Raw genomic sequence first — 27,935 nt, forward strand, 5'->3', positions numbered from 1 at the left:
GTAGTGAGGCAGTGAGATGAATCTGTGCTGCACTATGTACATGCTCAGTAGTGAGGCAGTGAAATGAATCTGTGCTGCACTATGTACACGCTCAGTAGTGAGGCAGTGAGATGAATCTGTGCTGCACTTTATGTACATGCTCAGTAGTGAGGCAGTGAGATGAATCTGTGCTGCACTTTATGTACACGCTCAGTAGTGAGATGAATCTGTGCTGCACTTTATGTACATGCTCAGTAGTGAGGCAGTGAGATGAATCTGTGCTGCACTTTATTTACATGCTCAGTAGTGAGATGAATCTGTGCTGCACTTTATGCACATGCTCAGTAGTGAGGCAGTGAGATGAATCTGTGCTGCACTTTATGTACACGCTCAGTAGTGAGATGAATCTGTGCTGCACTTTATGCACATGCTCAGTAGTGAGGCAGTGAGATGAATCTGTGCTGCACTATGTACATGCTCAGTAGTGAGGCAGTGAGATGAATCTGTGCTGCACTTTATGTACATGCTCAGTAGTGAGATGAATCTGTGCTGCACTTTATGTACATGCTCAGTAGTGAGATGAATCTGTGCTGCACTTTATGTACACGCTCAGTAGTGAGATGAATCTGTGCTGCACTTTATGTACATGCTCAGTAGTGAAATGAATCTGTGCTGCACTTTATGTACACGCTCAGTAGTGAGGCAGTGAGATGAATCTGTGCTGCACTTTATGTACACGCTCAGTAGTGAGATGAATCTGTGCTGCACTATGTACACGCTCAGTAGTGAGGCAGTGAGATGAATCTGTGATGCACTTTATGTACACGCTCAGTAGTGAGATGAATTTGTGCTGCACTTTATGTACATGCTCAGTAGTGAGATGAATCTGTGCTGCACTTTATGTACACGTTCAGTAGTGAGGCAGTGAGATGAATCTGTGCTGCACTTTATGTACACGCTCAGTAGTGAGGCAGTGAGATGAATCTGTGCTGCACTTTATGTACACGCTCAGTAGTGAGATGAATCTGTGCTGCACTTTATGCACATGCTCAGTAGTGAGGCAGTGAGATGAATCTGTGCTGCACTTTATTTACATGCTCAGTAGGGAGATGAATCTGTGCTGCACTTTATGCACATGCTCAGTAGTGAGGCAGTGAGATGAATCTGTGCTGCACTATGTACACGCTCAGTAGTGAGGCAGTGAGAAGAATCTGTGCTGCACTTTATTTACATGCTCAGTAGTGAGATGAATCTGTGCTGCACTTTATGCACATGCTCAGTAGTGAGATGAATCTGTGCTGCACTTTATGCACATGCTCAGTAGTGAGGCAGTGAGATGAATCTGTGCTGCACTATGTACACGCTCAGTAGTGAGGCAGTGAGATGAATCTGTGCTGCACTTTATGTACACGCTCAGTAGTGAGATGAATCTGTGCTGCACTATGTACACGCTCAGTAGTGAGGCAGTGAGATGAATCTGTGCTGCACTTTATGTACATGCTCAGTAGTGAGATGAATCTGTGCTGCACTTTATGTACACGCTCAGTAGTGAGATGAATCTGTGCTGCACTTTATGTACATGCTCAGTAGTGAGATGAATCTGTGCTGCACTATGTACATGCTCAGTAGTGAGGCAGTGAGATGAATCTGTGCTGCACTTTATGTACATACTCAGTAGTGAGGCAGTGAGATGAATCTGTGCTGCACTTTATGCACATGCTCAGTAGTGAGGCAGTGAGATGAATCTGTGCTGCACTATGTACACGCTCAGTAGTGAGGCAGTGAGATGAATCTGTGCTGCACTTTATGTACACGCTCAGTAGTGAGGCAGTGAGATGAATCTGTGCTGCACTTTATGTACACGCTCAGTAGTGAGATGAATCTGTGCTGCACTTTATGTACATGCTCAGTAGTGAGATGAATCTGTGCTGCATTTTATGTACATGCTCAGTAGTGAGGCAGTGAGATGAATCTGTGCTGCACTTTATGTACATGCTCAGTAGTGAGGCAGTGAGATGAATCTGTGCTGCACTTTATGTACATACTCCGTAGTGAGGCAGTGAGATGAATCTGTGCTGCACTTTATGTACATGCTCAGTAGTGAGATGAATCTGTGCTGCACTTTATGTACATGCTCAGTAGTGAGATGAATATGTGCTGCACTTTATGCACATGCTCAGTAGTGAGGCAGTGAGATGAATCTGTGCTGCACTTTATGCACATGCTCAGTAGTGAGGCAGTGAGATGAATCTGTGCTGCACTTTATGTACACGCTCAGTAGTGAGATGAATCTGTGCTGCACTTTATGTACATGCTCAGTAGCGAGATGAATCTGTGCTGCACTTTATGTACATGCTCAGTAGTGAGATGAATCTGTGCTGCACTTTATGTACATGCCCAGTAGTGAGATGAATCTGTGCTGCACTTTATGTACACGCTCAGTAGTGAGATGAATCTGTGCTGCACTATGTACACGCTCAGTAGTGAGATGAATCTGTGCTGCACTATGTACACGCTCAGTAGTGAGGCAGTGAGATGAATCTGTGCTGCACTATGTACACGCTCAGTAGTGAGGCAGTGAGATGAATCTGTGCTGCACTTTATGTACACGCTCAGTAGTGAGGCAGTGAGATGAATGTGCTGCACTTTATGTACACGCTCAGTAGTGAGATGAATCTGTGCTGCACTTTATGTACATGCTCAGTAGTGAGACAGTGAGATGAATCTGTGCTGCACTTTATGTACACACTCAGTAGTGAGGCAGTGAGATGAATCTGTGCTGCACTTTATGTACACGCTCAGTAGTGAGATGAATCTGTGCTGCACTTTATGTACACGCTCAGTAGTGAGGCAGTGAGATGAATCTGTGCTGCACTTTATGCACATGCTCAGTAGTGAGGCAGTGAGATGAATCTGTGCTGCACTATGTACACGCTCAGTAGTGAGGCAGTGAGATGAATCTGTGCTGCACTTTATGTACATGCTCAGTAGTGAGGAAGTGAGATGAATCTGTGCTGCACTTTATGTACACGCTCAGTAGTGAGATGAATCTGTGCTGCACTTTATGTACATGCTCAGTAGTGAGGCAGTGAGATGAATCTGTGCTGCACTTTATTTACATGCTCAGTAGTGAGATGAATCTGTGCTGCACTTTATGCACATGCTCAGTAGTGAGGCAGTGAGATGAATCTGTGCTGCACTTTATGTACACGTTCAGTAGTGAGGCAGTGAGATGAATCTGTGCTGCACTTTATGTACACGCTCAGTAGTGAGGCAGTGAGATGAATCTGTGCTGCACTTTATGCACATGCTCAGTAGTGAGGCAGTGAGATGAATCTGTGCTGCACTATGTACACGCTCAGTAGTGAGGCAGTGAGATGAATCTGTGCTGCACTTTATGTACACGCTCAGTAGTGAGATGAATCTGTGCTGCACTATGTACACGCTCAGTAGTGAGGCAGTGAGATGAATCTGTGCTGCACTTTATGCACATGCTCAGTAGTGAGATGAATCTGTGCTGCACTTTATGTACATGCTCAGTAGTGAGATGAATCTGTGCTGCACTTTATGTACATGCTCAGTAGTGAGATGAATCTGTGCTGCACTTTATGCACATGCTCAGTAGTGAGGCAGTGAGATGAATCTGTGCTGCACTTTATGCACATGCTCAGTAGAGATGAATCTGTGCTGCACTTTATTTACATGCTCAGTAGTGAGATGAATATGTGCTGCACTTTATGCACATGCTCAGTAGTGAGGCAGTGAGATGAATCTGTGCTGCACTATGTACACGCTCAGTAGTGAGATGAATCTGTGCTGCACTTTATGTACACGCTCAGTAGTGAGGCAGTGAGATGAATCTGTGCTGCACTTTATGCACATGCTCAGTAGTGAGGCAGTGAGATGAATCTGTGCTGCACTATGTACACGCTCAGTAGTGAGGCAGTGAGATGAATCTGTGCTGCACTTTATGTACACGCTCAGTAGTGAGGCAGTGAGATGAATCTGCTGCACTTTATGTACACGCTCAGTAGTGAGATGAATCTGTGCTGCACTTTATGTACATGCTCAGTAGCGAGATGAATCTGTGCTGCACTTTATGTACACGCTCAGTAGTGAGATGAATCTGTGCTGCACTTTATGTACACGCTCAGTAGTGAGATGAATCTGTGCTGCACTTTATGTACATACTCAGTAGTGAGATGAATCTGTGCTGCACTTTATGTACACGCTCAGTAGTGAGATGAATCTGTGCTGCACTTTATGTACATACTCAGTAGTGAGGCAGTGAGATGAATCTGTGCTGCACTTTATGTACATACTCAGTAGTGAGATGAATCTGTGCTGCACTTTATGTACACGCTCAGTAGTGAGATGAATCTGTGCTGCACTTTATGCACATGCTCAGTAGTGAGGCAGTGAGATGAATCTGTGCTGCACTTTATGTACACGCTCAGTAGTGAGGCAGTGAGATGAATCTGTGCTGCACTATGTACACGCTCAGTAGTGAGGCAGTGAGATGAATCTGTGCTGCACTTTATGTACACGCTCAGTAGTGAGATGAATCTGTGCTGCACTATGTACACGCTCAGTAGTGAGGCAGTGAGATGAATCTGTGCTGCACTTTATGTACATGCTCAGTAGTGAGATGAATCTGTGCTGCACTTTATGTACATGCTCAGTAGTGAGATGAATCTGTGCTGCACTTTATGCACATGCTCAGTAGTGAGGCAGTGAGATGAATCTGTGCTGCACTTTATGCACATGCTCAGTAGTGAGATGAATCTGTGCTGCACTTTATTTACATGCTCAGTAGTGAGATGAATATGTGCTGCACTTTATGCACATGCTCAGTAGTGAGGCAGTGAGATGAATCTGTGCTGCACTATGTACACGCTCAGTAGTGAGATGAATCTGTGCTGCACTTTATGTACACGCTCAGTAGTGAGGCAGTGAGATGAATCTGTGCTGCACTTTATGTACATACTCAGTAGTGAGATGAATCTGTGCTGCACTTTATGTACACGCTCAGTAGTGAGATGAATCTGTGCTGCACTTTATGTACATACTCAGTAGTGAGATGAATCTGTGCTGCACTTTATGTACACGCTCAGTAGTGAGATGAATCTGTGCTGCACTTTATGTACATGCCCAGTAGTGAGATGAATCTGTGCTGCACTTTATGTACACGCTCAGTAGTGAGATGAATCTGTGCTGCACTATGTACACGCTCAGTAGTGAGGCAGTGAGATGAATCTGTGCTGCACTATGTACACGCTCAGTAGTGAGGCAGTGAGATGAATCTGTGCTGCACTTTATGTACACGCTCAGTAGTGAGGCAGTGAGATGAATCTGTGCTGCACTTTATGTACACGCTCAGTAGTGAGATGAATCTGTGCTGCACTTTATGTGCATGCTCAGTAGTGAGGCAGTGAGATGAATCTGTGCTGCACTTTATGTACATGCTCAGTAGTGAGGCAGTGAGATGAATCTGTGCTGCACTTTATGTACATGCTCAGTAGTGAGGCAGTGAGATGAATCTGTGCTGCACTTTATGTACATGCTCAGTAGTGAGGCAGTGAGATGAATCTGTGCTGCACTTTATGCACATGCTCAGTAGTGAGGCAGTGAGATGAATCTGTGCTGCACTTTATGTACACGCTCAGTAGTGAGGCAGTGAGATGAATCTGTGCTGCACTTTATGTACACGCTCAGTAGTGAGATGAATCTGTGCTGCACTTTATGTACATGCTCAGTAGTGAGATGAATCTGTGCTGCACTTTATGTACATGCTCAGTAGTGAGGCAGTGAGATGAATCTGTGCTGCACTTTATTTACATGCTCAGTAGTGAGATGAATATGTGCTGCACTTTATGCACATGCTCAGTAGTGAGGCAGTGAGATGAATCTGTGCTGCACTTTATGCACATGCTCAGTAGTGAGGCAGTGAGATGAATCTGTGCTGCACTATGTACACGCTCAGTAGTGAGATGAATCTGTGCTGCACTTTATGTACACGCTCAGTAGTGAGGCAGTGAGATGAATCTGTGCTGCACTTTATGTACACGCTCAGTAGTGAGATGAATCTGTGCTGCACTTTATGTACATGCTCAGTAGCGAGCTGAATCTGTGCTGCACTTTATGTACATGCTCAGTAGTGAGATGAATCTGTGCTGCACTTTATGTACACGCTCAGTAGTGAGATGAATCTGTGCTGCACTTTATGTACATACTCAGTAGTGAGATGAATCTGTGCTGCACTTTATGTACATACTCAGTAGTGAGGCAGTGAGATGAATCTGTGCTGCACTATGTACACGCTCAGTAGTGAGATGAATCTGTGCTGCACTTTATGTACACGCTCAGTAGTGAGATGAATCTGTGCTGCACTATGTACACGCTCAGTAGTGAGGCAGTGAGATGAATCTGTGCTGCACTATGTACACGCTCAGTAGTGAGGCAGTGAGATGAATCTGTGCTGCACTTTATGTACACTCTCAGTAGTGAGGCAGTGAGATGAATGTGCTGCACTTTATGTACAAGCTCAGTAGTGAGGCAGTGAGATGAATCTGTGCTGCACTTTATGTACACGCTCAGTAGTGAGATGAATCTGTGCTGCACTTTATGTACATGCTCAGTAGTGAGGCAGTGAGATGAATCTGTGCTGCACTATGTACACGCTCAGTAGTGAGATGAATCTGTGCTGCACTTTATGTACACGCTCAGTAGTGAGATGAATCTGTGCTGCACTTTATGTACATGCTCAGTAGTGAGGCAGTGAGATGAATCTGTGCTGCACTTTATGTACATGCTCAGTAGTGAGGCAGTGAGATGAATCTCTGCTGCACTTTATGTACACGCTCAGTAATGAGGCCGGGGTGTGGAGTCGTGAGTCAGGGAAATTGAGGAGTCGGGAGTCAGAGGTTTGGCTTACCAACTCCACAGACCTGTGTAAAAGTAGAAGTATTTATAGCGAACCCCAAAGCTCCAATGCAGCCTTTCAGATGCAATTGCAATAAATTTTGCTATCCATAGTCCCGATGATAAACAGAAGGAACCAATATTATAACTAGATTGTATCCCCACTAAACCTGGAACTTACTTGCAATATTAATAAGAGATGGTATGACTTACCTTACAAGGGTCTGATTGTGCAAGTCCCACACGGCAATGTTGCCATCACTACAGCAGGAGAAGCAGACTTTGGAATCGGGGCTGATGGCCAGGGCATAGCAGGCAGGAGCAGATGATGTCAGCTCTGCTTTTATACGTGGGGTAGGAGCCGCCAGGTCCCATATGGATAACGTGCTGGCTTCCCCTCCGACAATCAGAGTGCATCCATCAGGGAGTAATTTACATGACCTGATATAGTTATCTCGATTCTATACAAAACAGATAATCTAAAATGATGATTTTTGCATTTTGCCTAGGTATTCCACAAATGCCAACAGCCTGCTCCACTACAGACAATCACATGTGAAACAGTGGTTCTGTAAACTTGTGGAAATCTAAAACCACCCATGAAAATTACGGTATGGGCCACTATTTCTGTGATTAGATGCAACTTAAACACTTCATTTACTATTCTAGTGTTATAAATAGTGCACCATTATTTGCACAGGTACATTCCATTAAACAAATGACAAAGGCGGTTTGTACGTATACACTCAGAGCAACGCCAAGTTCGAAGATTATTTTTCATAACCGTCATCTAACAATTTCCAACCACCTAGTTGGCAAACAAGCAAAGTAAACACACACAGCGGAGATGACGGAGGCTCGGCCCACACGGCATGGGAATCAATGCTTTCAACCATCATACAATGAAGTAGTACTGAGGTGGAGCTGAACATGAAGCTAAGAGATCCGCAGCAGCCAGTGTGTAAAGTGATGAACTGCTAGGCACACTATACTTTGCCACAGGAACATACCTGGTAATTTTAAGAGGAAGTGTTGTCAAAAGCAATATTAACCAAGGGCACTTCTAAAATACACATCACTGGAGGAAAAGTTAAAAAAAAAAAAAAAAAAAAAAAAAAAAAATTGGCCTGTGCCAAAATAACAGTACTCATTAGAAAACCTTGAGAATTTGTTTGGCAGTATTCAAGGCTTTAAGACAACACAAGCGATAGACCAGAAAACCATTTCCTTGTTCATTCTCCAAGGAGAAATTACCTAGAACACAAGTTCCTGCTCCACTTACCAAGCAGTCCAGCTGAGAGACCGGGCTTTTGTTGCCAGGTTGGCTAATGTCCCAGACCTTGACACATCCCTTTCCACCGGTGTACACGTGTCTAGTGGGGTTGCTGATGGTAACTGCACAAACCACTTCCCCGTGATTTAGTGTGTTTATCTGCCGCGCGTGCCGAGGGATTCCTGGGCCGATCAGAGCATCAGGAGGGAATGGGACCGGCTGCATCTGGCCGTCAGCAGTAACGTGAAATGAATAAGCCCTAGGGGACAAAATGACATTAAACAATGATGCAAGGAACACCTCGGTTGCAGCACTACAATGTGAGCTGTAATAATTGCATGAGGACACAGACGTTATGCAGTAAGCAGGAAAACACTTAACATTGATTAAATATAGTTTCCGATTTGGCCTGAAGCTTGGAAAACAAATAGAAGTTGAAACCTATAAACATAGTACTGTTTTCTTACTTGACATACTGTACATCTGCCAAAATCCGCACAAAAACATCTGGGCTTCCAGTTATTGTACTTCTAACCTGTGACACTGAATAGCCTTGTTCTTCTAGCATGCAAATGAATAACTGGCCCCCCCAGCCCCCCGGTATAGTGAATAACGGGCCCCCCCCCCCCAGCCCCCCGGTATAGTGAATAACGGGCCCCACCCCCCAGCCCCCCGGTATAGTGAATAACGGGCCCCACCCCAGCCCCCCGGTATAGTGAATAACGGGCCCCACCCCAGCCCCCCGGTATAGTGAATAACGGGCCCCACACAGCCCGCCACACTGAATAACGGGCCCCACACAGCCCGCCACACTGAATAACGGGCCCCACACAGCCCGCCACACTGAATAATGGGCCCCACACAGCCCGCCACACTGAATAATGGGCCCCACACAGCCCGCCACACTGAATAATGGGCCCCACACAGCCCGCCACACTGAATAATGGGCCCCACACAGCCCGCCACACTGAATAATGGGCCCCACACAGCCCGCCACACTGAATAATGGGCCCCACACAGCCCGCCACACTGAATAATGGGCCCCACACAGCCCGCCACACTGAATAATGGGCCCCACACAGCCCGCCACACTGAATAATGGGCCCCACACAGCCCGCCACACTGAATAATGGGCCCCACACAGCCCGCCACACTGAATAATGGGCCCCACACAGCCCCCCCACACTGAATAGGCCCCACACAACCCCCCTCACTGAATAATCGACCCCACATAGTCCTCCATACAGTTACAAATAAAACCACCCTCTGGGCCAGATTTGGCCCATTGGCCGGAGTTTGACAAGTGTGCATTAAAGCAGAAGGGCCCAACGTGTGTAAGAGGCAAAAGAATGTATTTTAACCTTACATGACTTCATCTAAGGCCTCATTCACACGTCCGTGTTTAAACACATACATGAAAGAAGAAGGATAGAGGTGTCAGTGTGACATCCTTGTGTCTGTGTTTTTCACTGATGGATAAATACTTTGCAATGTTAAAGATGGACAGGCCATATGCACAGTTGCCATCCATGTGCTTTACGTTTTTCATGGACCCATAGACTTGTATTGGCCCTCATCATCCGTGCTGCCGGAATTAAAAAAAAAAAAAAAAAAAAAAAAAAAAAAAAGAAAAAAACACGTCTCCATGTGTTTTGCACAAACACTGTCTGAAAAACACGGACATGCGAATAGCATTGTAGATAATGGGTAAGTGTGCAATCTGAAAAAAAATGGATACAATACGTACAGGCAACAAAGACGTTTGAATGATGCCTAAATGGTGGTAAAACTTGATCAATTCCAGTTTATTACAGTAAGCTTTACTTTTAGAAAGAAGAATGAGGTGATAATTATGTGCAAAAATCAATGAAATACAAGGCAGAGCCTGTCCAAAGAAGACAACCAATGCGGTAGGGTCAAGCAAGGTCACCAGGAGGCGCCATCTGTGCCCCCTTCTGGAATAGACTGAACGTTTAAGAATCAAGATGGAAATCGTGCACGCACACAGTCCATCCAGTTTGGCAGGTAAACATCAGTAATACCCGTAAACTCACACAGACATTACTCCAAACTGATGGAGTTGTCAAAACGATAGACTTTAGCGTGGCAGCTACACGTCTTATTAAGAGTGCAGGTAGAGACAGACAGTTGCTCATCTTGGCCACAGACAGTACTGTGGAGCCATAAAAAAAGAGAAGGGATTTAAAAAGGGTTTTAAAAATTTTTTTTTTGCTCTATTACCAGCTGCCATCAATACCGGGCTGTGTTCGACATGAATGTAAAGTACATTGATAAAACCACTTGGCAAGGTACAGGAGGGTGAATAAATATATACGTACGGTTTTCCTCCAGGGATTCCAGCTAGATTTGGGGGGATTCCTGGCACTCGCATATGAGGAGGAGTTTCAAAGCCAACCTGAAGAAAATAAGAGGAAATTACCGTTAACGTTTGGCTTCTTGGGTGAAAACCACTAAAAGCAAATTAGAAGGAGAAAGACCGGTGCACTGTCCTTTTAATAACTGTGTTGAGGAAGGGACCCGTGGTCCACACTTATTGAGGTAGGAAAATCAGCACCACAAAAGAAAATGAGACTGTAGGTCTTGCTGTAGTGCAAGTTTATTTTGATCCAGCAAGGAGTCAAAATCAGATATGGTCCAACGTTTCGACCAGGAGCAGTCTTTGTCAAGGACATCTGTTGCGGGTGCAGGTGGACCTGTGTGGAACAAGAGCTGGAAATGCGGCAAGCAGGGTCTAGGCCGCATTTCCAGGTCGTGCTCTACACAGGTCCTCCTTGACATGAGAGATCTTACAGTTTAAGTTATTGCTCTACTAGATTTCTGCCTACCTACATCCGCAAAAGATGTCCTTGACAAAGAACGCTACTGGTCGAAACGTTGGACCATATCTGTTTTTGACTCCTTGTCTGATCAAAATAAATTTACACAGTAGCAAGACTTAGTCATTTTCTTTTGTTGTGCTGAGGTTCCTACCTCAACCACTAAAAGCAGCCATTACAAAAGCCTACAGAGATATAACAGATCCTTCATCATCAGGCTAGGTTCACTGACAGGGGCATGTAAAAGTATGTGCACCCCTGGTTAAAATTACTGTTATTGTGAACAGTTAAGCAAGTTGAAGATGAAATGATCTCTAAAATGGCTAAAGTTAAAGATCACACATTTCCTTTGTATTTTAGAGAAAAAAAGATTCATACACATGCACATATTTTCATTTTAAACTTTAAAAAAAATTACAAAAAAGAAAATGGTCTGACACAAAAGTTTGGGCACCCTGCATGGTTAGTACCTAGTAGCACACCCTTTTGCAAGTATCACAGCTTGTAAATGCTTTTTGTAGCCAGACAAGAGTTTTTCAATTCTTGTTTGAGGGCATTTCATCCATTCTTCCTTGGAAAGTTCTTCCAGTTCTGTGAGATTCCTTGGTCGTCTTGCATGCACTGCTATTTTGAGGTCTAGCCACAGATTTTCAATGCTCTTCAGCTCAGGGGACTGTGAGGGCCATTGTAAAACCTTCAGCTTGTGCCTTTTGAGGTAGTCTATTGTGGATTTTAACGTTTGTTTAGGATCATTATCCAGCTTTGTTACAGATGGTGTTATGTTTGAATCAAGAATTTGTTGAAAATTTCATTGAATCCATTCTTCCCTCTACCCGTGAAATGTTCCTCATACCATTGGCTGAAACACAACCCCAAAGCATGGTTGATCCACCCCCATGCTTAATGGTTGGCAAGATTTTATTTTCCTGAAATTCTGTGCCCTTTTTTTCCACACCTACCTACATACCTTTGATCATTGTGGCCAAAGAGTTCTATTTTAACTTCATTGGTCCACAGGACTTGCTAAAATGCATCAGGCTTGTTTAGATGTTCTTTTGCATACTTCTGATGCTGAATTTTATGGTGAGGACGAAGGAGGTTTTTTTCTGATGACTGTTCCATGAAGGCTATATTTGTACAGCTCTTTCTGAACAATAGAACAATGTACCACAACTCCAGAGTATCAAATCTTTCTGAAGGTCTTTTGCAGTCAAGCAGGGGCTCTCATCTGCCCATCTAGCAATCATACAAGAAGCTCTCACTGAAATTTTGCTTGGTCTCCCAGACCTTATCTTGACATCCACTGTTCCTGTTAACTGCCATTTCTTAATTACATTTCAAACTGAGGAAAGGGCAACTTGAAACCGCTTTGCTGTCTTCTTATAGCCTTCTCCTGTTTTGTGGGCCTCCACCATTTTCAGAGTGCTAGGCAGCTGCTTAGAAGAACCCATGGCTGCTGTTTTTGGGTACAAGGTTAGAGGAGGCTGGGATTTTATAAAGCTGGGAAATGAGCTAGTGAACAAGCAATTACCTTAACAGGCTAATTAAGGTCTGAAACCTTGGTCAAAGTTATCGGTGCACACATCTCCAAGGGTGCCCAAACTTTTGCATTGGCTTTCTTAATTGTAATTTAAAAAAAAAATGACTTTAGCCTAAAATATAAAGGAATTGTGTCATATTTAACTTTAGACCTTTCAGAGATCATTTCATCGTCAACTTGCTTAACTGTTCACAACAGTAATTTTGATTAGGGGTGCCTAGACTTTTACATGCCACTGTATATCCTCATTTAGGGTGCAAAACACCTATCAAAAAAAAACAAAACATGGCATAAAGCAATACAGCTGAAGACTGATCACAAAACTAATTTGCATGTAGTAAAGTAAAAAAAAAAAAAAAAGGACATGGGGGATTTTTTTATTTTTTACTAAAATGTTGCCCTCACCATTGGTGACCTGCCATATGCCACAACGGCAGCTGCTGCAGCTGCTGCACTCATCTGCGGAGACATATTGTGTAAACTCGCGTATGCGGCTCCCGGACTGGTAAGGTCACCATTCATCCCTGCATGAGGTACCATTCCGAATGGGGTAGCGTAGGGACCTGGAACCGCTAATGGTGTCCTCAAACCAGCAGCAGCTGCAATGAAAGAAGAAGTGCTTATTATAGGTTAGAATGCATTGGAAAACAGCAAACACAGGGATAGGTGCACATACACTTCCAATATGACATCCTTTCTAGACATTTGCAGAGTAAAGGAAAAAAAAATAAATAAAAATGCAGCGAAACTTTCCGGCTTTGTCATCTCCTTTGCAGACTTGCGTTTTACTGTAATGGAATTTCACCCTTCTTTTACATTGCCTGATCTCTGTTTACAATATATTTGCCCGTGCCAAAACTGAAAGATAAAGGCTGAGGGGATCTGGAATTAATCTTATTCTAGGCCAGACTCCTGAATTTTAATAGTCGCTTCACAAAAAGGAAAATAGATTTCTTCAAGGATTTACATGAAAGGACTTGCCTGCGAAAGTAAACATTGCTGCGTTCATTTGCTGTATGCATATAGCAAATATTAACCAACTGGAAAAGGGAATTATGGGTTTGAGAACAGCATTACACCGAGACTACGTAGATGGATATCTCCCGCCTGCCTTTCTGAAAATTGGAGTATTTGGAATTAAAATAAAGCCAAGTGTAAACAGTCTGACGGAAAGTGGTGCAGCTGCTGAAAATGGAGTGCAAACATCTGCTATTCATCAGCCCGCTTTGATGGGAGGAAAGGGGAGAAAAACATATTTAAGATTCATAGGGTATTATGTACGTAACATATGCAATGTAAACAGCCGAGAAGAAAAAAGGGAATTCTCACCAGCTTGGTTAACCAGAGGATCCATGGAGGGAGGCTTGCCAAGTCCCGGACGAAGGCCTGATGTAGCACTTGTGCCGGGAGTCGGTACATCGCTACGAGGAGTTGGCGTGCTTGATTTCAGGACAGGCGTGCTGGCTTTTTCATGCTAGTATTATTAAACAAATTAAATGAGTATTATTTTTAATCCAAGCCATATTACACAATTTATCACAACAGCAGCTGGGATACTGGGCATCTAATACCCACGCCTTCAGCCAATTTTCATAAATCCACACAATGTTGACAGCATTAACTTGTGAGAAAGAAATGTTGACCTTTAATTCTACTGCCAAGACGAAATCTCAGATCTGTAGAAAGTGTTACACATTTCTTTTTTCTAGCTACAGCCGCAGAGAGGAGATTGTTTAAAACTCATTTCTAAGCCTGCATATAATTTCCTCAATGTGGTCTTTTCACAGAGCTTGACAAATTAAGGACTATCTGGCACAAAAAGCCCTCTGCATCCAAAATGCTTACAATTGGCCTACTAAGCTCGTGAAAAACGCAGGCCTCGTGAATTTGCCATCACTTAATGCAGAAACAGGCGCCAAACGCCATGTTCTGTGGGGTGTATTTTTCCACTGCTTTGCATTTAACTTCTAACAAGCAAAGTTCACACACATTTATAAAATACAAAGTTTAAAGAGGATCTGACAACTACCATTATCCAGCCAAAACAATGTAGGAATTTGACAACCCCCCAAATACATTAAGTCTGATTCCACAAGGCTTAACCCCTTCGCAATCCTGGGATTTTCCATTTTTGCATTTTCGTTTCTTGCTCCTTTTGTTCCCAGAGCCACGGCGCTTTTATTCTTTGGTTAATATGGCCATGTGAGGGCTTAATTTTTGTGGGACGAGTTGTACTTTTGAACGACATTACTGGTTTTACCATATCGTGTACGGGAAAAAAATTCCAAGTGTGGTGAAATTGCAAAAAAAAAAGTGCAATACCACAGATGTTTTTTTTATTTTTTTTACCACATTCACTGAATGCTAAAACTGACCTGCCATTATTATTCTCCAGGTCATTACGAGTTCATAGACACCAAACATGTATAGGGTCTTTTTTATTTAAGTACTGAAAAAAAAAAAAAAAAGCGGTATTTTCCAAGACCCGTAGCGTCTCCATTTTTCAGGATCTGGGGCTGGGTGAGGGCTTATTTTTTGCGCGCCGAGCTGAAGTTTTTATTGATACCATTTTGCAGTAGATTTGATGTTTTGATCGTCCGTTATTGCATTTTGAAACATTGCGGCGACCAAAAAACTTAATTCTGGCGTTTAGAATTTTTCTCGTTACGCCGTTTACCGATCGGATTAATTCTTTTTTTATATTGATAGATCAGGCGATTCTGAACGCGGCGATGCCAAATATGTGTATGTGTTTTTTTTTTATTATTTTATTTTGAATGGGGCAAAAAGGGGGGTGATTTAAACTTTTAGATTTTTTTAATAACATTTTTTTTTCACTTTTTGCTTGCTTCTATAGTCTCCATAGGAGACTAGAAGCAGCACTTGTCTGATCGCCTCTGCTACATAGTGGTAGCAGCAGATCACCACTATGTAGCAGAAATGCTCCTGTGCTACGAGCACCGACCACTAGGTGGCGCTCATAGCGATCAGCTCATGACAACCACTGGGGTCTGCTGCAGACCCAGGGTTGTCATGACCACCCATCGGTGACCCGCGATCACGTGGCAGGGGTCACCGATGGGCGGGGTAAGTGACGCGCTTCCGGCGAGGCGCTGTTAAATGCCGCTGTCAGAGATTGAAAGCGGCATTTAACATGTTCGTGATTCCACCCACAGCTGTTGCGGGCACATGTCAGCTGTAATAATTAGCTGACATGTGCCCGGTTCAGTGCGGGCTCAGCGCCGGAGCCCTCACTGAACAGGGGGTTACAGCCTTGTGCGTACAAATACGGCACAGGCTGTAAAGTGGTTAAGCCAAAAGGTGGCCTAAAAGCTGTGAGAATTAGTTGCAAAATGTTGGCATGGTTGCCCAGCACTGCCTAAATAGGTGGAGCTGGGGAGTGACGGAGGAGAGACGTCACAGCTTGTCCAATTCATGACTAGCGGTGGCGTTCTGCACTCCACAAATCTCACTAGTAAGAATTCTGGCATGGTACACTCCACTCGTCAGATACTCCAGATTCATTAAGAAGCGTGCACCTACTCATGAATCTGGAGCTTCTAACCACCAGAAAAATCGCCAGTATTGATGAAAGGGGGCTAAGACTTTGTTCATATGCTGTTATTGCACTGCTGTATTTTTACAACCACTCAATTTTTCAGAGAAATGGCTGATCCGACAAAAGGGGGCATTTAACCCCTTACCGCCAATGCCATCTTATATCTTCCTGGCAGGGCCCCATTTTTTTTTTTTATTTTTTTTTTTTTTTTCAAATCTGTCTCTAACTTTGGAATGCTTCTCCCAAGCCCAAATGATTGTTTTTTTTGTGACACTTTGTACTTCACATACATTGTGTGCGGAATTATTAGGCAAGTTGTATTTTAGAGGATTATTTTTATTATTGATCAACAACTATGTTCTCAATCAACCCAAAATACTCATATCCAAGCTTAATATTTTTGGAAGTTGGAGAGGGTTTTTTTTTAGATTTGGCTATCTTAGGAGGATATCTGTTTGTGAAGGTAACTATTACTGTGCAGAATTATTAGGCAACTTAATAAAAACCAAATATAATCCCATCTCACTTGTTTATTTTCACCAGGTAAACCAATATCAGTGCACAAAATTTAGAAATAAACATTTCTGACATGCAAAAACCCCAAAAATTAGTGATCAATATAACCACCTTTCTTTATGATGACACTCAACAGCCTTCCATCCATTGATTCTGTCAGTTGCTTGATCTGTTTTCGATCAACATTGCGTGCAGCAGCCACCACAGCCTCCCAGACACTGTTCCAAGAGGTGTACTGTTTTACCTCCCTGTAGATCTCACATTTTATGATAGACCACAGGTTCTCTATGGGGTTCAGATCAGGTGAACAAGGGGGCCATGTCATTTTTTCTTCTTTTAGGCCTTTACTGGCCAGCCATGCTGTGGAGTAGTTGGATGCATGTAATGGAGCATTGGTCCTGCATGAAAATCATGTTTTTCTTGAACGATACCAACTTCTTCCTGTACCACTGCTTGAAGAAGTTGTCTTCCAGAAACTGGCAGTAGGTCTGGGAGTTGAGCTTCACTCCATCCTCAACCCAAAAAGGTCCCACAAGTTCATCTTTGATGATACCAGCCCATACCAGTACCCCACCTCCACCTTGCTGGCATCTGAGTCGGAGTGGAGCTCTCTGCCCTTTACTGATCCAGCCTCTGGCCCATCAAGAGTCACTCTAATTTCATCATTCCATAAAACCTTTGAAAAATCAGTCTTAAGATATTTCTTGGCCCATTCTTGACGTTTTATCTTATGTTTCTTGTTCAAAGGTGGTAGTTTTTCAGTCTTCCTTACCTTGGCCATGTCCCTGAGTATCGCACACCTTGTGCTTTTTGATACTCCAGTAACGTTGCAGCTCTGAAATATGGCAAAACTGGTAGCGAATGGCATCTTGGCAGCTTCACGCTTGATTTTCCTCAATTCATGGGCAGTTATTTTGCGCCTTTTTTGGCCAACACGCTTCTTGCAACCCTGTTGGCTATTTGCCATGAAACGCTTGATTGTTCGGTGATCACGCTTCAAAAGTTTGAAAATTTCAAGACCTCTGCAAGACATCTCACAATTTTGGACTTTTCAGAGCCCGTCAAATCTCTCTTATGACCCATTTTGCCAAAGGAAAGGAAGTTGCCTAATAATTAAGCACACCTTATATAGGGTGTTGATGTCATTAGTCAACACCCCTCCTCATTACAGAGATGCACATCACCAGATTTACTTAATTGGTAGTTGGCTCTCAAGCCTATGCAGCTTGGAGTAGGACAACATGTAAAGTATCATTTGATCAAAATACTCATTTGCCTAATAATTCTGCACAGTGTAGAGCTATCACAATCGTAAAGATTTTTCGTGTCAATTTTTTTAAAGATCCGAAAATTGGAGAAAACTTTGAAACCATTTTAAATTTTCATGTTATGCTACACAAAATAGGTAATAATTCCCGGGTCTACTTAATATCCACATGATTTTTTTTTCTTTAAAAAACTGCAAACAGACCAGATCTACCAAGTTTAGAATGACTTTGAAAGGCCCGTGTCTGAATACCCCCCAAAGGTGATAACATGGAAAAAAAATTCATCCAGGGAGTTTCTGTTCAGGTGTGTCACGGAAATTAATGCCAAGCGCAATGAAAACATATTTAGCAACTAGAATGTTAATTTAGCCTTAGAAAGGTTTCATTTCAACAGCGGTATTGAGAAAAAATGCACCGAAAGGTTTTTTTTTTTTTTTTTTACACACAATGTCTAGTCACTACAGCATTTGATCTCCCACTAGTCTGATCACTGGTCTACTATCCTGTAATACTTATGCTTAACACTGACAGGAGGCCGGTTAAACCGTTAAACCCTGCTTATACTAGCACCAATCACAGCAGGGTGTCAGTCATAATATATAGCCGACTCCAGCTGTTAATGAATCCGGCTTCATCATCATGCCCTACACGTACAGTGGTAACACATTAGCCTTTTATGTACGGCGCAGCAGCCAATGTCAAGAAAGAGTTAAAAGACCAGAGTGGCTCAGAGCTGTAGCGCAGTACAGCTGCTGTGTCTGAACACAGCCTTAACAGTCTTTTCAATGGTGCTAATAGGACAACTTTCAGCACTTGCAAAAGCTTTAGGGTCTGTTCTCTTGTTGCTTATTTTCTGCAAATTTAGTTGCGGAAAATTTTGCATCTGTGCAATGATCTGACAATTGCATTCAAATGAATGGTATAGATTTTCAAGAACAGAAATTTCTGCAACATAATATGAAATATGGGAATTCATCCTTAAAAGGGAATCTGTCAACGGGTTTTTGTTATGTAACCTGAGGACAGCACGAGGTAGAAGTTAAAACACTGAATTCAGCACTGTGTCACATATCAAGCTGTGTGCTCTTTACTTATTCTGAAAGTTTTATCACCTGGTGATTATCATTGTCTGGACTAGATAAGCTACAGCAGTGCATACTACTCAGACTCCGCAATCTCCTGTGATAAGCAGCCTACTGTTTCTAAAATTTATGCATAGAGCCTGCTGTGGGCAGGGTTAGCTTTCTCAGCTCTGCTGCATTGCTAAATCTAACTGTCAGAACCACTGCACCCAGTAAACTCAGTGATCAATCGTTGGATTCATGGTCTCCGCCTACATTACGCTGCTCTCAGATGAGGTAGCAAAAACCTGATGACAGATTTAAAAGGATGTCTGCACTAGACCTTTCTGCTGTGTAATTTCTGCAGCAGAAAAAATAAAGGCAGCTTTCTTTCTGGAAAATTTAATTTGTCTCACATTTTATCCTTTGGAACGTGAAGCGAATTCTACAGCAATAATTGGCAAGTTAAAATCTTCGATGCCTGTTAAATTTACTCTATGGATTTTCTCCACAGTATGTGATTGATATTTAACGAAAACTCATTCACAACACTGCTACCGTATTTTGCAGCAGATTTTATGCATGCAGATCTGCATTGGAAAATCAGCTGTGTGTTTGCTTTATGGGAACATACCCTTAAATTTTTTATTCCCTAGTCTGAAGGACGCATTACAATTTAAGTATAGAAATAACTGGGAAAAGTGTTCAGATGAACTTTGGAAAAAAGTGGTACTCCAACAGTACGTGACCATCAAGGACCTCTTCTGACTTGTAAAGGCCAGCTAGTCATCCTCTACATTACAAAATACTGTTACACCGTCCAAGCACCTCTGTTACATAGTGGGTGCCAGAATCATTTTAGCATTTACCTACCATACTCATTTCTTTTGATTTTAATGACGTGGAGCTCCCCGATGAAGCAGTAGATGCCGGACTGCTCGATGCATCTTTTTTCAGTAACCGGCTTTTATCAATTCCATTTTCTCGTGGTGAATGAGCTGGACTTGCTCTTGGGGAAGAAGGGTCCTTCAGATGTGCAAACAGATACAGTTTTACATTCTGTGGTACAATATGCATTATGTCAAGCATGCCATGCACATCAAGCTAAAAAGGGACAGGTTATCTAAACCCCAACAACCAGAACTCACCTCATTGGAGACATCGACTACCAAATTGTCATCACTTTTGTCCCCATCACTATCCTGTAAATAAATTTAAAAAAAAAAGCTTTATTTTTGGGTAGATATTTTTTTAATAAGTAATTAAAATTACAAATGCTGAAATTTATAGGAAGTAACAGCCCCGAAACGTTTTACTTCTGCCTTGTGTCAACGACAATTCGCAAATTGAACAAACCACATTGAGATGCCGAAAGATTTTAAAAATCACATTTTATATTTAGGACTGCACAAAACAATATTGAGGGCATATCTAAGGTTCCAGAAATGTGAAACCCCACGGTTACTGAATGTTTTGTCATCTGCGCAAGACTCTGTGAAACTACTGGAAATGCTTGAGTGTCTAACCGGAAAACCGAGACTGTTCGCTGTGTCTGGCTTTTTGAAAGACAAACAGGAAATAACTTTGCTTTGTGAGACAGGGTTATCAGGGGGGTAGAGCACATCTCCTAAGTGTGCTGCCAAGTATTTCCATTTCCTTTAGCAGCCTTAGCCTGTACTGCACATAGTCATACCACTGAAGAGAAGACTGGCTTTCCCAACGCGTCGCAGGCAGAGATTCTGAAGTAGGAATCATTAGTATATGCAAGCCCCCTAATGGAAAATCAAGCAAGTCATAGGATAAGTGCCCACGATGCAGAAATGCTCCGGATTATTCCTGAGCGTTTCTGCATCTCACCTGGCAGAAAAAAACGCATGCGGATTGTACATGTGTTTTTTTCAGCCAGGGACAAGCGGAAGTGAAGCGTTTTGCACATGCGATTTCAAATGCGGGCTGTCAAGCGCTTTCCAAGCGATTTTAGCATCACTTGGAAAGTGCTTGACAACTTGGTCACACTATATAAATCTATGCAACCGGCATAAATTTTATATAGTGTGACCAAGTTAGTTAAAAAAAAAAAGAAGAATAAAAATGGTAAAAAATAAACAAAAAACATACTCCCCTTCCGATGGCCCCCGGTCTTTTTCTCCAGCGTCTTCGGCGGCTCATGATGGTATAAAAGGACCTTCCATGACGCCATTTAGTCATGTGACAGGTCACGCGACCGCCGAAGACACCGGAGAAGGAGACCGGGGGCCATCGGAAGGCGAGTAATTTATTTATTTATTTATTTTTTTTTTTTACAGGTACTATGGTACCCAGGTCTGGATAAAAATCTCCTCTTCTCCAGACCCAGGTACCATCCGCACAGTGAATCGCTTAATATCCACATGTGCACATGTAGTCATGCGGATATTAAGCGATTCAAAGCAAGTCAATGGTGGCAAAAAAGGCGCGATTACACAAAATTGAAGTGCTGCGGATTTTTCCACAATGATAATCCGCAGCAGAAATTTCCGCAGCATGTGTACAGCACATGTGGATTATCATTGAGGACCATTGTAGACCTTCTACCAAGCGTTTAAGTGTTTTCGCGGCAGAATTGCCGCTGCAGAAACACTTAAAAAAAACGCATAGTGGGCACACAGCCTAACGTTCAAATTCCTCTTGGATTGAGAAAAGTATATTCTATTAATTTGGCTACATCAAGAATGGCATTTAAGTGGCCATACAAGATAAAATTGCAGTCTTCACATTAAAGATAGATTTTGGTAAAAAAAAAAAAAAATAATCACGAGATAAAAAATTCCTTTTCTTCTGCAATCAAAGTGCATTTCCAGCTTAAACATTTGAAACCAGTCTAAACCTGCCTAAGCAATAAGTCTTTATTGGGGTTGTCAGACAGCACATCCCTAGCATCTAGCCCATGTCTTACTTCATTTCAGAGACGAGAGTATTGAAATCAGAGAATTGGCATGGATGTATGGGACCATTTACAGCCTTTTGTCAAATTAAGTATTTTTTCCCCTATAAACGTAGGTGGTAAATCACCTTTGTGGTCAAGGTCATGTTAAACATTTATAACTTCAGCCACAAAAACAATTTGTTCATTGTTACAACATATAAAATAAAAGAATAAGTCAGCCAGCAGTAAAAAAAAATAAATCTTTAGACAAGGGAAATAATCCAAAAAACGTAATCCACGACAGTTATTGGGAATGCAACCGTACAGGGTCATTCCATTCACTTACATAGTGGCTTGAATCCTTGTCATCTACTTTTCGCTTTTTCAGATCATGAGAATAATCTGGGCCATTTCTCCTTTTATCTGATGCTCGAAGGCCGTCAGAAACCAGTAAAGAATTACTCTAAAAAGGAAAAAATAAAAAACTTGAAATAGGAGTTCATTGTAAAAATCATTAAACATGTCACAAGTCTACAAAAGACACATTTCCATACATTTATAGTAAAGGATTCTGGGGGTGGGGGAGGGGGGGGGGATAAAAAAAAAAAATCACAGCTTGTGAAGTGTGAAAATCAAGGTAGCTCTGCTTTTTCCAGATTGCCACATTTTTCTACAGGGGTCCATATTATTGTGCAATCTGAGCTCCGTACTGGAATTACTTATCCAGCATATCAAGCATCTTCCGACACACAAAGCCAAGAATGCCAATCAGTCCACAGGCAAAAGGGATATTCCAAGATGGTTACCAATGGTCATGGAACATAAGACCAACTACATTAAGTCAATGGATTATAGAGAAATGTAAGAGCAACTCCCATCTTGGCAGTTTATGGCTTAGCGACCATTTTCAGAATCCGCATAGATATAATTTGAGAGCGGAGTAAAGTCTAGCCACCACTAGTGGCCACTTCGACAGTAGGGGATAGAAGTGGGTCCAAACTCTGGAACCTGCACCCATCAGACACATACCATATTCTGTGGATGTAGTCTAAATGGGAATAGCCCCTTAAAGCAGCTGGGTTGATGACAAATACCTTTACTGGTTTAAGAATTCAGAGTCACACAATACCATCTTACTTTTAGAAGAAAGCCCTAACATACAAGGAGGAAAGTTCTCAGTTTGTGAATAGCTATTAAAGGATGAAACCATTTTAAAAATGTCTGTCGTCTAAAAGGGCATCCATTTAATAGAGGATTAGAAAACTCGCGCAAGTTATTAATACAAAGGCAATTTCAATAACGATGACCCGTAATCAGTTTGTAATTCAAGTTTAAAGACAAATGAATAAATGGTCTGAAAGGGCCTATACACAAACTATCAGCCAAACTCAAACTCTTATAACCCTCGTGTGCATGCATACTTTGTATGCCTTCAGAATGGGGAGAGTCATAGGGTCAAGGGTCCCACATAAATTACATCAACCTCTCTCCTGAATACTCCAGTCACAGAAATGCTTGGGTCGTGTGAACAATCCTGTGTTTTCGATGAGAGAGCCACTGCAAGAAAACTGTGCCAGACAAAAGGATCCACAGTTTAAACTTCCAGACCAGATCTTCCTCTACCCCATCATCCTTCCCTAACGTGTAGGGGGCATTCACACACAGGTAGGGGGATAAGTGCCTTGGGCACATTGGTCATGAGAATACACAACCTACTGTTTCTCTGATGGTATGCTACAAAGATCCATCAGACATCAATACATAAAGACCTCATAAGAGAAAATTGTACACCTCATTTGATCTTTGAGGCCTTGTCCTTACTTTGCACGCTTACACCCAATGGCTGAAGTAAACCATCTCCCCTCAGTTGCATCAGTAACCTCACAAGAACTATTGTAATGAATTGGTATTGGGAAGATTCTTCCATAGCTTCACAAGGAATATAAATATCCAAGGGAGACGGGGGACAAACTGATAAAAGTTTACAACCCTTTTACGTTTGACGGTAACCATCATAAAACAGGTAAATGAGCTTCTCACTAGTTTTCAGTCATCAGAAGACTGAAATATGGTTGATAACAAAAGGTTCTCCAGCTCAAAGGGATACTAACTCCTAACAGAGATGTGGAAGACCTATAAAAGTGTCAGCTTTTAAAGGACCTTTGCAAAACTAATAAATTAAGTGTGAATTTCTTTAACTGATTGTTCTTGCTTTCTCACCCATTTTTAACCCAAACTCCAAGCCTCAAATAACTCTTAAAAAAGGCAAAAGTTTAAATCTTTGGCATTTTTAGGTATCTCATGTACTCCATTCAAAGAGTAACATATTTCAGAATTGTTATGAAACCACTTAAAACCTCCACATTTTGTGAAAAAGAGTAGTGGCCTGTTCACCAGTAGGAGTCTTCAGAGCAGATTTGGTGAAATTAGAGAAAGTGGAAGTATCTACAGTTGGTAAAATGTTTAGCCGTGGTTGATGGTAGCAAAATACAGTATTTTTTATAAAGCTCCTTGAAGTCATTTTGCACAGACTGACATCTAAATTTCTAAAATAGAACGATAAAAGGAGCAACACACTTTTCCACGTTCATAATTAACATCCATGTTGAAAAAGGTGAGGAAAAAAAAAAAAAAAATAGAGAGCAATCGTGGAATACACCCATGAAGTTAAACTTGTTCCAGTCCTCTCTAAAAAAACAGTTGTTTTTTTTTCGGCAGCCATATTGCACCAGCAGTTTTAGTGAACAGAACAAAGCTCAGAACGCAATGGTGATTTCGACTCAAGTTTAGAAGAACCCATGAGAAGGTGAGGTTGATCTACGGACATTGAAAAGTGGCACCCATGATGCCTGTGTGAACCTGGGCTCACCATGTTCTGTACCTCATTCTAAAGCTATCAGTTTCTTCTAATAAAAATTTATTTTTCTATACAAAAAGAAACCAAATAAAACCCATTTAGACGTCGATACCCATCATTTTAAATGGCCACCCCTTGATGACTGAGCATGTAAGCATGAAGTGCATTACTTACTGTTCCTGGCTCTCTCTCTGCTCATGAGGAAACCCAGAAATGCAGACATGTCCATTGTGGTAAAGAAGCATAACGCAAACAAAAAAAAAAAGAAACGACAAATTAGAAGTCATAGAAGTTTTTAAAGGGCGTTTTATTATCCATTTATAAATCACATTTACATTTTACATAGACAGCCAAACAAGAATTAAAAGTGCAATTGTGCCTGTTCCACTGCAGACAATATGGTGTAGCTTTTGCTGCAGTTCAGTTTGAAAAAAAGTGTGACAAAAATAAATTGAACAAAATTGATTTTTTTGATAACAATGCAAATACATTTGCAGATTTTACAATTTCTATTAAATCGATTATACAAACTATCAATTTAAATTGGGATTACTACATCCCGTACAAACAACTTGCAGCCCAAGTTATCCACAGTATTTCATTCTCAAAGTAGAGCTATGTTGCTCATTACTTTTAAGTGCTATGAAATATGCGACTAGGTTGGTATAGTCAGTTATGGAATAGCATAGTTACACAGTGCATTGTATAATTTTCCTTTTGAGGATCATCTAGCAAAAAAAGGTTGAAAAAAAATGCAAATGGTAATAAAGAATCTTTGAAGAAAAAAAAAAATCCTACAACTGCTTGCCATGCCTCTCACCTCTATGGTGGTCTGAGTCATGATGCTTCTTGTCATCCTTTAGGGCAAGGTGAGATTGCCCTCCAAGTGCATTAGAAAGGGCAAGAAGGCTGGCGCTGCTGCCTAGAGGTGGAATCCCAGGGGGCTGGAGTCCTGATGGATGTGGAGTTAGAGGCACTGGTGGTCCATGACTATGCGACAAATGTTGAGCTTGTAGCTGCTGCTGCTGTTGTAGAGATTCGTAGCACACATGGGTTTGCCAAGGAGAAATGGAAAAAAAAACAAGAGTTAGACGGAAAGGACAAAACGCATTGTGGAGAACACAAACTGGATTAACAAGCAAGTTAGTACTTATTAGATATATTCCATATACACCTAAAAAGGTACATTCACATGTTTCATCCCCACATTCATGACTCAGTCAATGGTTCTTTCCGAACCCCTGCAACTATTGGATTTGGATAGGGCCACAGACTTAAAATATCCAATGGAGTCCAAAACATGCAACTCTGGACTCCGTATGACGTTGGAAACTAAAGCACAGTTATAGCCCCCTCAAAAAAATAAAACCCCAAACTACATCTCAAGTTAGATGTTTAGGACTGTGATATTTGAAGTCTATGGCTCCATCGCGGACACATCCAAACACTGATTTAAGGGTTCAGATGAAGCCCCCAAAAGGGTCATGAACATGTGTTCCAAAGGTGATGTGAACCCAACCTTAAGGCTACGTTCTCATGATGAGTTTTCTATGCTGAGTATTTTTGAAAAAAAAAATTCAAACAATCCATTTTACTTAATGGGTGCAGAAAATCTGCATCATCAAAAACTCATCAAAAGCTCCTTGTGGGAATGTAAACTAAAAAAGGTCAATTCGTCCATACTAAAACGAGATTAGAAGAAATATGGCTGCTTTCTTTCAGAAACCACACTTGTCTATGAGATGCATCCGGTATCGCAGCTAAAACCTATTCAAGTGAATTGGGCAAAGTTTTAATACCAATTTCCACATATGGCCAAGATAGCGCCATTTCAGGAAGAACACAACCAAGTTCTCTGCTCTCAGGCAACCACTCAGATAAAAAAAACAGAATAGCTGTGTATGCAATGGAGTACCATACAATATATCAGAAGATGAATGCAAACAGATAGTACACAAAAAATATATTAAAAAACTACCAACTTGGCTGAGCCGGCTGAGATGTTGAGCAGATAAAACTGGTACATTTGCCACCTAAGTGTACATAAAGAAACCTTTAAACCAGTCATTTGCTGAGCAATTGTATAAGCAACACGTTTGGTATAAAAATATATAAACAGCAGGTTAGTTAATTGTCACAAATCTCAAATACAATTGCATCAACAAGGCAAATAAGAGTAATGGACTATTGCAGCAGGCAAAAACAGCCACAATGTTCTAACCACATGAACGACCTTCCCCACCCACATAGACCAGCAAGGAGAAAACTCATCAAGAGATCACTAGTAAAAAGTGGTGATCGCACAGGAAGTGCAATAGTTTCTATACAGCCAAATTTATAAACAGCAAACCCATTAGAAAAATACTACGCGAATTGAAGACCCTACAATTGATCAGAATTCCATGTACAGTATGTAGTAGTCGCAGGGAACAGATTATCGAGCTTAATTTAACATGTAATACTACACCCAATATTGAGACCGCGCTCTGGAACCAGTCTGCAGTGGATAGCTGATACTAAATCTAGGGATTGGAGACTAAAGCCAACAGATTACAAACTGGAGAAAAGATGAAAGCAGACCGGGATTAAATTTAACAGATGACAACGGCATTTTCAAACCTTCCATATTAATAAGAGGCCTTCAACAATAGGATCTAAAGGGAAGGGGGAGGGGAATCAATTTTTAAACTTGGTGGGAGCGTTACTACACCTGCCATATATTATTCCATTCCTCATGTAATACAATATATGCAACCTAGTTATTTATAGGCTTTCCAAGGATTAACTAGATACTCACACAAATAAGCCCTCAAGAGGTTAACCTCATCCTCTTAAGCTTCACACACTACAATCCTAGATATAGCTGGCAACCACAGCCAAGGAGCGACATAAACCAGCATCTTGCTAATCCTTTAGCCAATCACCTCATGCAAAGCGAGCCTGTTAGGCGACAGACAACTCAATCCGCCGATGCTGGCTCAGTGCAGGCAAACACACTTGACAGAATGCTCAATCATAATACATTATGTAAGAAATGATCACAGCTTGCCGAAGGGCCGGTGCCAGCAAACCTATTCGACCTCATTTGCTGCATAGATTGCCAGCTAGAAGGCACTTTTTTTTTGCAAAGAACAATATTTAACAAATAAAAAATATAAGTAGCTAAAAGCCCTGGCGCATATCAATATTTCTATATCCTGTAATGAATGTTTAGGAAAG

At 41.8% G+C, this 27,935-nt stretch overlaps 1 protein-coding gene across 7 annotated transcripts in view; it reads right to left on the minus strand.

Annotated features, from left to right (window-relative positions):
• Window positions 1-27,935, minus strand: part of LOC141253135 (transducin-like enhancer protein 1) — a 69,001-nt gene that overhangs the window by 14,437 nt on the left and 26,629 nt on the right. For 3 of the 7 annotated variants that reach the window (XM_073670903.1, XM_073670905.1, XM_073670895.1), the window contains exons 7-17: window positions 26,699-26,749; window positions 25,537-25,741; window positions 24,891-24,907; window positions 22,206-22,322; window positions 20,103-20,156; window positions 19,828-19,980; window positions 13,880-14,024; window positions 12,956-13,149; window positions 10,513-10,589; window positions 8,183-8,432; window positions 7,114-7,361 (exon numbers count right to left, since the gene is read on the minus strand). In XM_073670903.1, coding sequence (XP_073527004.1) covers window positions 7,114-7,361; window positions 8,183-8,432; window positions 10,513-10,589; window positions 12,956-13,149; window positions 13,880-14,024; window positions 19,828-19,980; window positions 20,103-20,156; window positions 22,206-22,322; window positions 24,891-24,907; window positions 25,537-25,741; window positions 26,699-26,749 — 1,511 coding nt within the window. The remainder of the gene's footprint in view (window positions 1-7,113; window positions 7,362-8,182; window positions 8,433-10,512; window positions 10,590-12,955; window positions 13,150-13,879; window positions 14,025-19,827; window positions 19,981-20,102; window positions 20,157-22,205; window positions 22,323-24,890; window positions 24,908-25,536; window positions 25,742-26,698; window positions 26,750-27,935) is intronic. The other 4 variants (XM_073670909.1, XM_073670907.1, XM_073670908.1 and 1 more) reach the window with 2 other exon arrangements.

This window comes from Phyllobates terribilis, unplaced genomic scaffold, assembly GCF_046119375.1.
Source record: "Phyllobates terribilis strain yellow unplaced genomic scaffold, ASM4611937v1 Scaffold_1__5_contigs__length_1240528914, whole genome shotgun sequence".
NCBI classification, from domain to species: Eukaryota; Metazoa; Chordata; class Amphibia; order Anura; family Dendrobatidae; genus Phyllobates; species Phyllobates terribilis.